Raw genomic sequence first — 17600 nt, 5'->3', positions numbered from 1 at the left:
AGAACTTTGTTGGCAAAGTAATGTCTGCTTTTTAATATGCTGTCTAGGTTGGTCATAACTTTCCTTCCATGGAGTCAGCGTCTTTTAATTTCATGGCTACAGTCATTATCTGGAGTGACTCAGATGAAGCTGAGGTTCTTGATATTTCATCAGAGAAAGAATTCAATGAGTGACAAAGTGATAAGTAAGAGGCGGATTTATTTAGAGAGAAACACACTCCATAGACAGAGTGTGGGCCATCTCAGAAGGCAAGAGCAGTGGCAAAGTGTGATGTGGTTAGCTTCTACAGGCTGAGTAATTTCCTGGGCTTGAATAGGAGGATTACTTCAACTATTTTAGGGAAAGGGTGGAGAATTCCAGGAATTGGGCTGCTGCTCAGTTTTTGATCTTTTATTGTCAGCCTTTGAACCATCTTGGTGCCGGTGGATGTGTCTTTCAGCTTGCTGATATGTTATAACCAGCATATACTGAGGCTCAAAATCTAGTGGAAGTCCACTAGTCTGCCATCTTGGACCTATTTGATTCTAATCAATTTATGTCATGTCTTCAGGCTATACCATTCTTTTAAAGGTTGTGCCCTGCCCCTCTTCCCTCCTGTTTGTCTTCCCAACCAGTCTGTAAACTCCATTAGTGAGGAACAAGTTTTTCTTTCAGCTGCCACAGTTAAAACAGTGCCAGATTCAGAGCAGGTACTTAAATAAAGATTTACTGAATGAATGAAAAAGATACCAGTCTTCATAAGCTTCATGTCATTTTAATAATCACCACCTCTTCTCCAGCACCACAATTCGAAAGCATCAGTTCTCCAGAGCTCAGCCTTCTTTACGGTCCAATTCTCATAATCTCAGTAATTGGCATCAAAATCCACAGAGTTAGAATGGAACCTCTGAAACTATCCTGGACTCCCTCTTCTTCCTACTCCTACGTTTGACCAATCACAGTGTCTTGGTGCTACCTCCTAAATATCTCTGTAATCTCTTCTTCATCATCACATTTCCTACACTAGTGGAAGCTACCATTTTCTAACATGGACTATTGCAATGGCCCTTTAACCATTCCCCCCTTTTTCATGTTTATCTCCAGTAATTCAATTTTCATAGACAAAGCAATAACCAAAGTCACATCTTGCTTTTGCCTAACTCCCTAATGCTCTCAGCATAAAACCCATGCTGTGTAAATGACCACTGGTGCAACAGATCTGATCCTCCCACCACCCGCTTCCTCTACTCAAGTTCCAACCAAACCTGACCTTCCTTCTTAAAAAGTCTCTTTGGTTTCTGACAGTCACAACTATTACCTCTGTCTATACATCTACCTCCCTCCATTTCGTTTGGTTAATGTCTTCTCCTTCAGGTCTCCCATTACTTTTTAGGAGGAGACTTTCTTTCCAGGTCCAATTACTGGTATGATCATTTGATTAATGCTTTAAGCTACATATGAGGTTGGGGTTCAGAGTGTTCTCGAATGCCTGGGAAGACTTCTGGGTTAAAAAAAGAAAAAGAAAAAACGTAAATGAGAATTCCAGTATTGGGATACCGGAAAAAATTATTTGTAGTGACAAGACCGATAGAAACATATTTTTAGAATGCAGTTTCAGACCCAGGCAGAGGAGAGAGTGGCAATGTCGCAAAGGTCTTTGTAGCACCTTTGTAGCCAGGCTCCTCTGTCCGTGGGAATCTCCAGGCAAGAATACCTGGAGTGGGTTGCCATTTCCTGCTCCAGGGAATCTTCCTGTTCCAGGGATCGAACCTGTCTTCCGCATTGGAGCCACCAGGGAAGCCCTGAACACTTAAGCGACGACCAGGAACTGTTTCCAGATCACATTAGCAAGACTACAGCCATCTTTAAGTCATTTACTAGTTTCTAACTTCTGCTCTTCAATGACAGTCAAGGACAGGAAGCAGCTGCAGTAGTTTTAAACCGCAGTCGCTGACCTCAGCGGCTAGAGACTCGACCTGCACTCCAGGCGGCCGGCGCCCAGCAGCCAGAGGCGCCGCGCAGCTCCCCGAGCGGCTGTCAGGGCGGCCGGCGCGCGGCCGGCGCGCAGCCGGCACGCGCGCCCCCAGCGCCTCGGCGCGCGGACCAGGCTCGTGGACGTCTAGCTAAAGGACCCGGCTCTCTGAGCTCAAGGCGCGTGCGTCCGCCTGCCCGCCCCCTCTTCAAACACGAGGCCTCCCGAGAAAGTGCCCATGTAGTCAATCGTAGGTTCTAGTTTTGACGCAAAAAAAAATTACCCATTGAAAATATGCAAGGCATAATAATGAGACTGTTTTGCTTTGCAGTCGAACTCTGTTGATTTGGCCAGGTTACAGCAGACGCGAGAGGTGCTGAGCCAAACAGGCATTATCCAGGACAGCTGCATCCGGGCCCTCCTGCCGCAGGCCGCCCTCTGAGCCAGGGGTCCTTCAGGTAGGAGGTCCTGAGTGACTTTGGATGTCCGCTTCTCCCAGGTGCCGTGAGTGCTTAATCTCCGGTCTTGCGGCTTAGCTTTTCTCTCGGTTTGGACTCGAGGCCTCTGTTGCAACCATGCTCCGCCAGATCATAGGTCAGGCCAAGAAGCATCCTAGCGTGAGTTCTTAAACCCTTTCCCAGTGTCTTCCCTGTCTATCCTGTGAGGGGAGGCGGCTGCGTCAGTCCACTGGGAGCTTCCTCCTTCAGCCCCTACGGTTCCTCGGGGCTGGACCTTGCCTCACTCTGTCCTGTTCTCCTAGTTGCCCCAGGACCTTGAGTTCTGACCTTGCACGCCTTGCATTGTGGGGGTTTGGCCTGGCATGTTGGAGGTGAGGGATACTTTCGGGGAAAAGAAAATGTTGGAACAGTGAGGTGGGCGCGCGTCCTTTTGCAGGTCGGTGGTACTAGGAGGGATAGTTGGGCTCTGTGTTGGTTAGACAGCAGGAAAGGTCAGTTATACTGTTTGTTGTGCTGTTAAAAGCCTTGTTTTCACTTCATTGCACCACCAGGCCTTAAGGAAAATGTGAAGGTCTCTGAGTTTGGAATCCTCAGTTTCTCTTGACGTCTTGATATTTTATGATATTTTAGGAGTGCGGAGTTTAATTGCGTTGAGAAATATATATAGAAATATAAAAGAAATATTTCACGTATTTTCCCCTTGCACATCAACGTCCGGTGGTCCTGAAACTCAGTTATGCAATCTTTAATTTTTATTTTTAAATCTGATTCCCTAACTGTGCATTAAGTGTCCTAGCAGTACGTTTCCAGAGATTATGTGTAATAGCGGTATTTATAGTAGGTGTGTTTCTATATGCTCATTCAGACTTTATTTAACAGAATTTTTGTTTTTCATAACGTCTGTATAGAAGCAAGCTTAAATAATTTGCCAAGAGCTTGTGTTTCAAGCCTTTACATGCGAGAAGCTGGAATTTAATGAGAGTGATGTATGACTATTAGGTAAAAAAAATGATGTATTTTCTTAGAAAATTTAAAATTTCAGTATAACGTTTTCCACGTTAAATCTGTTACCTTCACATCCTTTAGAAATTCTAGAAATTCCTTTTTTTAAAAACTATCGAACATAGTTGAAATCTTCCTTAAAAATGAAGTCTTTTTTTTCAAACTTTAAGACCAGCTTAAAAAGGTGGTTTGAAGAGAAGATAAATCTAGAGTTAGAACGCAGATTAGTGGTTGCCTGGGGCTGAAGATGGGGATGCGAGTGGCAGCGGTGGCCCTGAGAGAGATTCTTGGGGTGATGGGCATGTTCTGAAATTGTACTGTGGGACGGTTGCACAACTTTATACATTTACTGGAAATCGTTGGTTGTTGAAGTTAATGAATTTTACGGCATGTAAATCCCAATAAAGTTGTCAGAATTTTTTTAAAAAATAGAAAGATGGTTAGAGATTTGGGAATCAGTGTGTAGAAACTACTGTAGTCTTTTTTTGTTTACTTTTATCAGTATGTAGGTATTTGAAGATGACTGTTAATTCTCATCTATTTTGTTTTGGCTTCCAGTTGATCCCCCTCTTCATATTTATTGGAGCAGGAGGGACTGGAGCAGCACTGTATGTCACGCGACTGGCATTGTTCAATCCCGATGTCAGGTAAGTGTTTAAAAATGTTTAGAATTTTGATGGTTTACCAAACTGATTTAGGAGCCTCAGTCTTTCTAGAGAGGCAGAGTCAAGTAGCAGAAAGAAGCTGAAATTGGCTGTCCTAGAGTAAGTTCAGATCCCAGTTCTACTGTTGTTTTTTTTTCTGGTTCATGAAATTATCTAGATTTCTCTGAGTTGCATTTTCTCTTTGGTTGAATAGAACTGCCAGTACCTGTTTTGTAATGTTGTGAGGATTGAGATAATAGTAACTTTATGAAACACTTAGTCAGGGGTGCTAGTATGTTTGAGTGTTTTTTGGGGGCTGTTTTTCTACAATAGGGAATGCTTTTTTTTAAAATAAAGTTTTCTCTGACAGGGTTAGGAACGGGGATAACTGCCCCAAGGGGCTCTCTGTGTTGTACCTTTTTCTAACTTGTTCCATGGGTTTTCTTATTAGGGGTCTTTTCTCTATTTCAACTCTATAATGAAAATAACACTACTTCATCTGATAGGAAATGGAATTTGATCTATTCAAAATGATAGCTTCTTGAATATAAAACTATTTTAAATAGTATTTTGTAACTTTAATAATTATAATGTTTTATATATTTCTTCTAGTTGGGACAGAAAGAATAACCCAGAACCCTGGAACAAACTAGGTCCTAATGATCAGTACAAGGTAAGCTAAAAATTGTTTCAGAATTGCTGGAAAGTGTATTTTAATAAATTTTGTCATGGAGTAGGTCTTTTTTTGAAATAGGAGATGCAAGTAAAACTCTATTATAAATGAACTTTGAGAAATTGCTAGATTGTTCTGTGAAATTAAAATGGTATATTTTTCTAATAAATATTTTTTTAAGGACTTTATTCACAGGCTTTAGAGTCTGTGTAGGAAATGAAGATAATGTCTCAATTCTGCTAATTTGACTAAGGAAAGAAAGAGTATGGTTAACATTTTCTCCAGTCTTGGTTAGTGTAGTGCAGTGATTCTCAGACCTCGGCATACATTGGCATCACTGGAGAGGTTGTTAAAATAGATTCTTCAACTCCACCCCCAGCGGTTCTGATTCACTTGATCTGTTGTGGAGACTGAACATTTGCATTTCTGATAAAGTTTCAGATGATATTGATGTTCTTGGTCCATGGGCCACACTTTGAGTAACTAATCTAGTGGCTGGTTTGGTTGGTGGTTTTTTCTTTTTGGTATGGTTGACATATTTCAGGTGAGAATTAGTAGGAAGATGTGAAAATCAGTTGAAACTTATATTTTGCCATAAACTTTCTAGGTACATCTTTTTGACATCTTTCTGCAAAACTAGTTTTGAAACTACTCCAAAGAAGGATTTCATGGACTGAGGCTATTTGCTTCTATTTATGTTATTGATACATAATTGACGTGTAATATTGTGTAAGTTGGAGGTGTACAGCTTGTTGGTTGGGTGCATTTATGTATTACACTATGATTACTACAGTAGTGTTAGCTAACACCTTTATCATGTCACATAATTATCACATTTTTGTGTTGAGAATAATTAAGAGCTAGTCTCTTAGCAACTCTGAAATTTGTGATACTGTTGATGATAATCACTGTATTGTGCATTAAGCCTCCAGAACTTGTTGAGCTACTAGTCGCAAGTTTCTGCCTTTAATAAAATCTTCCCAATTTCCCCATCTTCCATCCTCTGGTAGTCACCAGTCTACTTTCTCTTTTTACAAATTCAGACTTTTTAGATTCTATTTAAGTGATGATCATACAGTATATTTGTCTTTCTCTGTCTCAATTACCTCACTTAGCATAATGCCCATAAGGTCTATCCTTGTTGAAAATCTAAGACCATTTATTCCTCAGATGCTATGCTTCCATGTAAAATTTTTGCATGTACAAAGAAAAAATCCTTGCAGTGTCATAAAGAATGTAAATTTTTGCATATACAAAGAAAAAACCCATGGCATGTCAAAGTTTTATTAGGATATGATTCATGTACCATATATGTGTACTAAGTCACTTCAGTTGAGTCCAACTCTTTGTGACCCTACGGACGGACTGTCAGAGAGTCAAAGGGTGAGACAGAGGATGAGATGGTTGGATGGCATCACCAATTCAATGGACACGAGTGTGCGCAAGCTCCAGGAGTTGATAATGGACAGGGAAGCCTGGCTTACTGTAGTCCATGGGGTCTCAAAGAGCTGGACACGACTGAGGGACTTAACTGATGGACTGTAGCCCACGAGGCTATTCTGTCCATGGGATTCTCCAGGCAAGAATACTGGAGTGAGTTGCCATGTCCTCCTCCAGGGATCTTCTCAATCCAGGGATCAAAGCCTCATCTCTTATGTCTCCTGCATTGGCAGGTGGGTTCTTTACCACTAGGGCCACCTGGGAAGCCCTTTATATACCATACAGTTTACCCACTTAAAGTATATAACTTGCCGTGAATTTTCCACTATGCCAGGCTCTTTCATCAAAAACTAGCAGTTTCTTTGAGCACTGTTAGGGAGAAGTATCCAGAGCAAGGAGTGTTTAGGACCTTTTAGCAGATATAGCTCCTTATTATAGAAATTGCTGTCATTACTGATGACAGCAGCTTTTAAAATAATGACCACCTTTTGCAGACTCCAAGTCTTCTGTTCAACCTTCTGATTATAATTGGGCTTCCAAATCTTCAACAGATTTCTTTACAAGAGACAAAAATGTACTGGTGAACCTGAAGTGAGCCATCTTAATTTGTGTCACATTTTGCCTCAAAAAATGACACGCAAGCATCCTATTTTTTTCTCTCCTGTAAATTTAAGTCCATTCTGGAGAAAATGATTCCACACCCAATAAACTTTGAAAAAGGAAATAGCAGCAGCCAAAAAACCCCAGGCCTTGGTCCCCTCACCCCAAGAGCATATTGGAATCTCTGGTATGTAGTTCAGAAAACTCCCCAGGTGATTATGATAATGAAACTGATTACCAGTGTTTTAAAATACGATGTTCATGGGGTCACAAAGAATCAGACACGACTTAGTGACTGAACAGCAACAACAAGAGTATGGTAACACATGCCAGGATAGGGCCATGTGAGCTGGAAATGGAACGTTGCCTCAGCAGAAATCTAATGTGTGTGGCATAGATTGGGCTGTGAATAGCTAACATACTGGTATTAGCCTGGAAAAAGGAATCATATAATGGCAAAATATCTGATAAAGTGTCACCTGCTATAATTTGGAAAGCAGACCTTGTGCCTAAAGAGTTCATTATAAAAGATTTTGGAAAACAGGATGTTAGTAGACGATTGCTGGCTCTACTTGCCAAGAGATGAGTTTAGAAGAATTGGGACATTTGCAAGCAGAAATAGAAGGGAGCCAAGCCCCAAAACTTGGGAGCTTGGCATGGATGATGTCTACTGCTGCTCTTAAACCTAAACACTGAGGTAGGCTAGGTTATTCTTTCTCTGTCATTCACTTCCCCTCACCTAAGAGAATTTTTTTTCTGGCCCTTTTAACATCAGGTTTGGTTATGTGACTTGCTCTGGCAAATCAAAGAAAGTGGTATCTGCCACTTCTAATCGAGCGTGTGGTTCATCCATTGTTCTTTTCCATTTCCCTCCTGAGACCAAATTGACAGTTAGGGCTTTTCATTCAGCCCAGATTAAAATGAAAAGAACATAGAGCAGTGAGCTTAGAAAGGCAGATAATGTGAATGAAAAATAAACCTTTCTTGAAAGCTGCTATGATTTGGTGGTTATTTTTTGCTATTTCACATTCTAGCAAAAGCTAACTAATACAAGAGAGTAGGCTAAGATAGCATTTAAGCATTGAAGGTCTAGCAGCATTTCTCAACTGGATAAAATACCCTGAAGCCAAGATCAGAATATGCTGTGCCTTCCCAGCTGTTGTTTCAGAAACTGCCGAGGTAGCTACCATTAAATTGAGAAAAGGATTGGGGACATGGAAGCTGAAAAATAAAGCAGATTTGAAAATTACTTTGACAGAGAACTCTGATACTGGTACATGGAGCCGAATAAAGCAAACATATCAGAAGTCTGCTTAGTTTTGAGAAAATTAGCAAAAATACTGTGAACTTTGCACTCTGCTTGGGCTTGATCCTGCTTCTGACAACTTGATAACTTGATCCCAGTGGCTTCTTTTCTAAAGAATGAGTAAGGTTGTGATAATTAAGATAAATGATTCTGCCGATAGTGCCTGGGATCTTTTAAAACAGCCCATAAATATTTCTTAAAATATAACCTGCAGTTCCTTTTATAAATACTGTCTTTAACATTTTGTTAGTATGTTACAGATGAGCAGTTGGTTTCTTTCAAGTCTTATTGTCTATTTCAGTTACTTCATAGGAGAATACTGTCAGAAGAAAAAATACTACTTTATGACTGATTCGTACCTTAATGTTTATAACGTTTATAAACGTCTACATATGTGTATCAAGGATAAGCTTCACAACCTGGGAATTTTTTTAAAAGTCAAATAAAACTAAGAATTTTTCAACTAGAGATCAAGAAGTTAGGGTATGTTTCAAGAAATAAAAGGCTTTGAAGAAACAATGGACACAGATCTATGAGCTTCTTGTTTAAAAACTGAAGAAAATGATGATGAATTCTGCACTTCAGATACTTTTGGAGTTAAATAATATAGTTTTCAAGTAATTATAGCATAGCCTCTTCAGTATTCTTTGGCATAAGATTATAGCCTTGTCTGGGCTTATTACGAATCCTGTTTCCTTAGTAGGATTGTTAGAGCAGTTACAAGTATAAATCATTTTTTTTTAAATTATTGGGAGTTAGAGGCAGTTTTTAAAGAAATGCTAGTAAAATATATTTCAAATTAAGTTGAATATAGGCACATTTATGAAAATTTAAAAATTTCCAAAATACATTTAAATATATTTAAAAGCTTTTGTGCCAAAGGTGGTAAAGTATAAATTTGATTTTGATGCATTCTGGGTTAGGAAATTAAGGAAACCCCTAAGTGAAGGAGAGAGAAAAATGGAAAGAAAAGCCATCAAAGCAGGCCAGTTTGTATCTAAAAACTAACAGAAACAAACATGCAACAAAGCATTACTTTATATTATTAGCTGATCTTTATTGCTGTAAACCTTTCCCATCTAAATTATAGCACTTTGCTGACCAAATAAGGATAATTATTGATACTCATTCTGTTGGAGATTCACTCCTGTACCTAATGGAGAGGAAAGGAAAAACGTAAGAATTGGAAGTATATGTCAGAAGAATTCATAATTATTCACCTTGAAAAGAAGAATTTTTTATAAGTTCCAACAGATGATACTGACTCTGCTTTTCTGAGGAAGACTGAATATTTTTACCTTACCAAAACCATTATTAAGGACTGGAATTTTAACGTCTTTGTTTGAATGACTTTTATATTGTTAAATATTTTAAATAATTCATGTCTATAATTGTTACTATATAAAGCTGAATAAAAATGATCTTAAACTGCTGTATCATCTTTGTGTATATGATTATCTGAAATATCTTTTTTCTTTTCCAAGTTCTACTCTGTGAATGTAGATTACAGCAAACTGAAGAAAGAAGGTCCAGACTTCTAAATGAAATATTTCACTGTAAAGCTGATTTGAATGAAGGTCTTCCAGAAGCCATCCGCACAATTTTCCACTTAACCAGGAAATATTTCCCCTGTAAATGCACGAAATCACGTTGGTGTATTGTGGTGGGGTTTACACTGATGAATAAATAGTCTGAAACTTGATATGTGTCATTATTTAATGCTGAAACTCTACTCTGAACTTCATAACTTAGGATATGGGAAATAAACTATTGGAATTTAAGGAATTTTTTTAGTTTCTGTGTATTCATGTAACTTGAAAATAAAACTTTAAGCAGCTCTAATGAGACACTTTCATTTTGTGTACAGGCCGTTGTTAGTGCTGGGGCATATTTAAGAACTGGAATTATAAATGAAAGGTAGATTTGGAAGATTATTCAAGCCTCTTTGGGATTGGCGAGATGAAAACCTCTGAATTTCTGTTACTGGCTGATATTGAAGTATGTGCTGTTGTTAATACTGGTTTTTACTGTGTCATTCATTCTCTCTACTGAAAATTTCTAGGTTGTCAGTTGCCATGGTCTGGCTGGGGATTGTAGTTGGATCTGACTCCATCACTACTCACCGAGTGAGTGGCCAAGAAGAGCTCTTGAGAACTTCTGAGTTTTGGCAGGTTTTCAAAGGCTAGGAAGTATGCTAACAATTTTGATCCAATGAGCAGAACATTTCAGTGGTGGCTAATCAAGAATTAGCCATGTCATATATCAGTTTTCCACGTGGTGTGTGTAGATCATGACATTGTAGGAGCTTCAGGAATTTAGTGATACAATTTTAGATTTTAATATATAGGTCTATGTTATACATAGTTTGTGTTTACAAAGTAATGGTACATTTTACTTGTCAGGAACTGAATTAAATGTTCATGTGAATTATCTCAAATACTTAGCAAATATTTTTTTAAATAGTAAGGAAACCAAGACCAATTAAACCAAGATTAAATTATTCAAGTTCATTCCATTAGTCAAATGTGAATCAGTTACCCCTTGGTGTCTGGGAGATTTGTTTCGGGAACACTGTTCCTCCCGCTTCCCACAGATACCAAAATTCACAGACGCTCAGGTTCCTTATATAAAATGGCGCAGTGCAGTCAACCCTCTGTATCCATGAAAGCGGAACACATGAAGGCATTTGAATTCATCTGTTTGTGTTTAAACCCAGGTAGTCTTGAATGTAGAATTGACCACTTCAAGCTCCTTGTCTTTCGATAATGTTTATCCTCAGAGTTTCTCAGCCTTGCCATTGTTGACCTTCTGAGTCAGCTGTCAGATTGTTGTAGTAGGGTGGGTTTTTATTTTATATTAGCGTGGTTAGTAGTGTGCTTGTCCTCTGCCATATATGCCAGTGACATTCTCTCTCCACGTTGTAAAACTAAAAATGCTTGCAGACATTGCCAAATGCTACTTGGTGCACAAAATTGCCCCATTCCCACCCGTGTCAGGAACTACTCTGGATGCTTTGGTACAAATCACCTCAAGGTTTAAAATTATGAAAAGATACAGGGATTTAGTCAAAATTCCTAAATAATTGAAAGACAAAGATTTTATTAAGTATTTCCAAATAAATGCCTTACATTTTCTAGTACTAGAAAATTGTCTTTTAAGACTCTTTAATAATCTCTTTGTGATCAGTATTTCTGGACTTGCCCACACAAAAATGTAAAATTTGGCATGAGACATGTCTTGAAGAAACTACATCCAATTACTGCTGTTATAGACACTGAAGTAGCAATGGAAATTGACTGTCACTGCATCAGATACGAATGCTGCCAGGAAAAATAACATGCCATTTTTTTTACCCTTGAATGAATTTGTTTAGAATTATACTTTTACTGTACTGCTTATTTAAATATACAGCAGATTACTTTGTCATTTCCTGATCTTAATGAGGTCACCAGGCAAAACTGTGTTTCAGGATAGATGTTGCCTTGGGTAGCATTTTTGTATATTTGAAAAATTGCCATTTTCAGAATTGACAGATGCTTCTCAGGAGGTACTTGAATCAACCCTGAATATTCACTGGGAGGACTGATGCTGAAGCTGAAGCTCCAGTACTTTGGCCATCTGATGTGAAGAGCTGACTCACTGGGAAAGACCCTGATGCTGGGAAAGATTGAAGGCAGGAGAAGGGGATGACAGAGGACGAGATGGTTGTATGGCATCACTGTGGATACAAGTTGGAGCAAGCTCTGGGAGATGGTGAAGGACAGGGAAGCCTGGTGTGCTGCAGTCCATGGGGTCAGAGTCAGACACAACTTTGCAACTGAACAACAGGGTATTTGAAGCAAGCAAGCAAAAATTATACTGAATTTTGCTTTTTTCAAGTCTATTAACCCACCCTGATCAGGTTTCACCCTTATCACTTAACTAAAAATGCTTCAGTTTTGGGCATCAATGACCTCCACGTTTCTAAATTTAAAAGTCGATCATCATTGCTCACTTTGACCTAACAGAGTTTACCCAACTCCTTGAAATATTCCTTCACTGTCTAGAATGCCATGCTGTGCTTGTTTTTTTTTTTTTTTTTAATAGCTTTGGCTTTTCTACTCAGTCTGTTGGTGATATACTTTCGTTTCCATGAGCTTTTAATATTGGAGTGCACCAAAGGAAAAAAAAAAACACTGGACTTTTCCACTAAATGAACTCTTCATCCAGTTTCATGTCTTCAAGTACCATCCTTTGGCTGTTTAATTTTTCAGATCAGGTCTTTTTTCATGTGTGTTTGTGTGTGTGTATCTCTATTCACTTGACCTCTCCATGTGGATTTTTGGAGGCATCTTTAAGATGTCTGATATGAACTTGTAAACATCTCAATTTCTGCATCCACAGTCCTCAGTCCCACTGTTTTCAATATTGTGAGTTTATAGGAACGCCATCCTTAATGGTAGTTCAGTCCAAGATCCTCAGTCTTCATTCATTAACTCTTCAACACCCATGTATCTACTATATTTGAGTATGTTTACTATACCTTCAAAATAATACCCAGAATCTCACTATTTTCAGCACATAATTTCCCCACTGTCACCTTGGCCTTAAGCCATCATCTAACATGAAGTAATAAATAACCTCTCAACTGGGTCTCCCTGTCTACAATCCGTTAGTAACAACAGCAGGCAAAGTGATCTTTAATATATTCCTTTGTTCAATATCCACCAACATTTTCCTGTTTTACTCAGTAAAAGCTAGATTGTTTTGTTGCTAAGTCGTGTCTGACTTTTGCGACCCCATGGACTGTAGCCTGCGAGGCTCCTCTGTCTATGGGATTTCCCAGGCGAGAATACTAGAATGGGTTGCCATTTCTTTTTCCAGGGACTCTTCCCAACCCAGGGATCAAACCCGAGTCTCCTGAATTGCAGGTAGATTCTTTACCCCAGTAAAACTTTATGACTACTTTTTAAATATCTTCCTCTACTAAAATGTAAGCTCTATGAGTATAAGAATATTTGGCCATTTTGTTTGTTGAAATATCCTCAGCACCTGGAATGGTACCTGGCATATAGTTGGTGTTCAAGAAATATTTGGTAAGTGAATGAATAAAGGACCAATTCATCAGGTGTCTAGAGTGGCTAACCTTAAGTTGCTACAAGTGATTTTTGACAGAGGCAGAGAACCAGAATTAGAAATATTGAACACCTTTAGTGAAAGGGCTCTGAGCTATACGTCATCAACCCCAGTGGATAAGTTTTTTATAGGTCTTTTAAAATTTCCAACTAAAGCGTCATCTTTATACTGAAAAACATCTATCCTGACATTTCAAGCTTATTTTCTTATTTCACAACATTTTAATTAGGATGAATCTGAATGAAGGAAAAGTTAGGTACAAGCACAAATAAAACTAGATAAGTCCTCCTTTCATTTAAAAAAAAAATTCCCGAAGTCCATATACCATATTCACCATTTCCAAAAGATATCCATTTTCTTTTCTTCCCATTTTTATCCTTTCCAGTTATAAAAGCAGTGCATGCTCAGCATAACTAAAATAATTCACAGAAAGCATTTTTTATATATCCAAGGCTTTCCTTCAATGGTATCAGAGAATATGCTGGAATGCTACTCTGTTACCACTTTCTCAAAAATGCTCAAATAGGGCATGCAGGAACTTTGTTATCTGAACAAATAGCAGTTACTGTAGAGCAAAACAGAACCTCTAAATTTGAAATTTAAACTTCAAGTAAAAATATACATAGAAATTATGTATATATTTATTACACATAAGTGTTTCTCATTGTAGCAGCTTGTCCCTTTCCTCTAGGGTGATTGATAGAATTCATCTTTGGAGGAAATCTCCACTTTTCTTGAGTAGGTAGAAGGTAAAAAAGACAAGAGAAAGGGTTACAAGAAGGCATCTCATATCAGGATGAAACCGGTAACACCAGTGGATAACATCATTGAGCCAGGGACAATATATATTACTTCATTTACTAATTATAACATTGTAAGGCTATGGTTTTTCCTGTGGTCATGTATGTATGTGAGAGTTGGACTGTGAAGAAGGCTGAGTGCCGAAGAATTGATGCTTTTGAACTGTGGTGTTGGAGAAGACTCTTGAGGGTCCCTTGGACTGCAAGGAGATCCAACCAGTCCATTCTGAAAGAGATCAGCCCTGGGATTTCTTTGGAAGGAATGATGTTAAAGCTGAAACTCCAGTACTTTGGCCACCTCATGCGAAGAGTTGACTCATTGGAAAAGACTGATGCTGGGAGGGATTGGGGGCAGGAGGAGAAGGGGATGACAGAGGATGAGATGGCTGGATGGCATCACTGACTCGATGAACGTGAGTCTGAGTGAACTCCGGGAGTTGGTGATGGACAGGGAGGCCTGGCGTGCTGCGATTCCTGGGGTCGCAAAGAGTCGGACACGACTGAGTGACTGAACTGAACTGAACTGAACTGAAGGCTGACTTGCTGCTACTCAACCCCCTCCCCCACCAACTTTTTTAGACAAGTGAAGAGAACAAGACAAAAATATGCCCAGGGCCGTATTTAACTAGGGAGTGGTATAGAGTCAAGCTTTGAATCCAGATAGTTTGACTTCACCTTCACATTCATTCCCTGAACCTGCTAGACATGTCTCATAGGGTTGTCTTTAGAATTAAATAAGATAATATATGTAAGAGGCTTAATATATCTCCTGGCAAAATAAGTATTACTTAAATATTATATAATTTGTATTATAAAGCCTGGAGTTCATTTCTTTCTGTCCTTCCATCAGAAATTTAATGGGAAACTTAAAAGCCATATTATAAAAAGCTTAAAGGAAAGAAAAGAACTGTTCAGTAAAAGCTTATCCAACTACCAACAATCTGATCCAGTAATTTTTTATTGTAAATATCACTGATTTCAAGGTGACTCCCCTTTTATACCCGAGCTATAAGTCTAAGAAGTGTGATTTATGTTTCTCCCTAGGTTTGCTCAAGCAACGCTTGCCCACATAGCATGCCATAATAATGTTCCACCCTCTCTGATTTGCATTATGACTCCGTGAATTAAAATCTTGTTATGTAGGTCATTTCTCCTCAGCTGAAAATGATACTGAGTTAATCCATGCCTGATATTGAAAGAATTTTTTGATGCTGTTTGAATGATAAATAGCATCTGGAAAAATTTATCTCAGGTCTTTTTTCCTGCTGTTGTTTTTTTAATCTTAAAAGGCAGCAGCTTGTATACTCTATACAAAGCTTTTCTGTTTGTTTCTAACCAAAGCTTTTCTAGGAAAAGAGTTAATACTATACAATATTTTCAGATTCCATAATGATCCATCCTAAATAAAGATACTCTACAAACTTAATTTGTTTTAGACTAGTCAGAAAGTAATTTATCCTTCCTTGTTATATAGTGTATTTCAACATTTTAAATTACAAAGCAACTTTGTTAGGAGAATCTTGGTAAATTTCTAAATTGTTAAATCCTATTGTTTTCATAAGGAGTTTGTGTCATGTTCCCTCTTGAAGCAGTGGTGTGCAGGTAAATGTTTAACAACCAGCTCTCCAGAGGGGAAAATCCTGATTTGTAGCATTTGCAGATTTCTGTGGTTGGCAGATGAATGCCTTCCCCTAAATTAATTCCTGGAACCTGAGAATAAATTTGTTTATATGGCAAAGGAGAAGTAAAATTGTACATGAAATTTCTGTTGATAATCAGCTGACTTTAAAATAGGGACATTATCCTGGATTATTCAGAGCCCAGTGTAATAGAAGAATCCTTAAAAGTGAAAGAGGGAGTCTGAAGGGGAAAGTCAGAGGGAGACGTGACTATAAAAGAATGATAAATGCAATGTTGCTGGCTTCAAAGATGGAGAAAGGAAATCATGAGCCAAGAAATGTGGGAAGCTTCAAAGAAGCTGGAAAACCTATGGAAATGAATTCTCTTAGCACTTCCAAAAAGGAATTCAGTCCAGTGAATTCTAACTAATATAACTGTGAGATAGCAATTTGTGTTTTAAGCCATTAAATTCATGGTAATTTGTTATAGGAGCAATGGGAAAACTAATACATCTACTGTGGCAGAGTTTAAGGTACCATCTTGTTTTTTCAATCGAAGGTTGGAAAAATGCAAGAAGAATTAGCTCTTGAGAGCTGATGTTGAACTCATTCTAACACGGCACTGAGTGGACTCAAATAGGAAAAGGTTTGTTCATTTTCTCCTTATATTTCCTAGTAGAATAATAAACTCAATACAAAGTGACTAATTGAAAACCTCTTACTATCATTATGCTGTTTGCTAATACTTTCTTTTCTTCTTTTTTGTTTTGTTTTTCCTTAGAGTCTAAGGCAACTGGAAGGAAGGAAATGGACATCTAGGGAGGGGAAAGAGAATGGGAGGAGGTGATCACGTTGAACAACTCTTGAGGGTGACGACAGTACAAATGATGTCCCGTTTAGCTGAACAGAATTGAGTCCCCGACATGCTTTTAGATTTTTATACAATATGAAAACTGCTGCTCTTTTATAAAGTGTTTTTTTCAAATTGTTCACTAGAAACTAAGTAAAAAATCAGGATTATATACAGAAAAGAGAACAGGGTTTGAATAACATAGAACTTCAGTCACTGTCCAGCCAAAAAAACCAAAAATAAACTCAAGAGATCAAAAACACCATAATGGAAAAGAAGAGGGCCTTTGATGGGCCATATGTAAACTGGACAGAACTGAGGAAGAAAAAATCTGAGCTAGAGGATATATCAATAGGATCCTTGGAAACTGGAAAGCAAAGAGAACAAAGACTAACAAACAAAAGAATATGCAAGATGTGTGGAACAACTTCACACATACGTGTAACGGAAATAGAAGGAGAAAAAAGAGAGACGAGAGCAGAAGAAATACTTAAATAATAATGACTGAGGACTTGCCAAAATTATGTCATAAGCTAGCTCACAGATCCCTGAGGACACTGAGCAGGTAAATGCCAAAAAAAACTATCCCTAGGCATATTAATTTTAAACTACTGAAAGTCAAGGATAAAAAAAAAATCCTAAAAGAAGCCAGAGGAAAAACAATTACTTGTAGAGGAACAGATTACATTTAGCTTCCCTCAGAAACAATGCAAGCAAGAAGAGAGTGGAGTAAAATATTTTAAATGTTCTGAGAAAGAAAATGCACCTCCCTAGAATTCTGTGCCCTGCAAAATTGTTCAAAAGTGAAGGAGAAATAATGACTCTCAAGCAAAAGCTGATGGAATTCATTGCCAGTAGATCTGCCTTGCAAGAAATGTTAAAAGAAGTTCTTTAACAGAAGAGAAATAATGTAGGTCAGAAACTTGGATTTGCTTAAAGGAAAGGGAGTACATGGAAGAAGGAATAAATGAAGGTAAAATAAAAAATTTTAATTTTCCTTCATAATTTATCTAAGAGCAGTTTGTTCAGATAATACTAACAATGCATCTATATGCTGTGGATTCAATGCACCAATGTGTTTACATGCTATAGATTCAATGTAGCCCCAATCAAAGTCTTGGTAAGTTAGTTTTGTGGATATT

The 17600-nt window shown here is 38.2% G+C and overlaps 1 protein-coding gene across 2 annotated transcripts; it reads left to right on the top strand.

Annotated features, from left to right (window-relative positions):
• Window positions 1-2381: 2381 nt before the first annotated feature.
• NDUFA4 (NDUFA4 mitochondrial complex associated) lies at window positions 2382-16913 on the top strand. 2 transcript variants are annotated; one of them, XM_055589854.1, is made up of 5 exons: window positions 2382-2568; window positions 3970-4058; window positions 4668-4728; window positions 16168-16254; window positions 16390-16913. In XM_055589854.1, exons 1-4 carry the CDS (start codon window positions 2527-2529, stop codon window positions 16204-16206), a joined length of 231 nt encoding a protein of 76 aa, XP_055445829.1. In that variant the 5' UTR covers window positions 2382-2526; the 3' UTR covers window positions 16207-16254; window positions 16390-16913. The 2 variants fall into 2 exon arrangements, with proteins under 2 accessions (XP_055445829.1, XP_055445828.1); XM_055589853.1 differs by lacking the exons at window positions 16168-16254; window positions 16390-16913 and adding an exon at window positions 9559-9776 and having other exon boundaries at window positions 2391-2568.
• Window positions 16914-17600: the final 687 nt, after the last annotated feature.

Source organism: Bubalus kerabau, chromosome 8 (assembly GCF_029407905.1).
Source record: "Bubalus kerabau isolate K-KA32 ecotype Philippines breed swamp buffalo chromosome 8, PCC_UOA_SB_1v2, whole genome shotgun sequence".
Lineage (NCBI taxonomy): Eukaryota > Metazoa > Chordata > Mammalia > Artiodactyla > Bovidae > Bubalus > Bubalus kerabau.
This window is presented reverse-complemented; position numbering and strand designations above follow the sequence as displayed.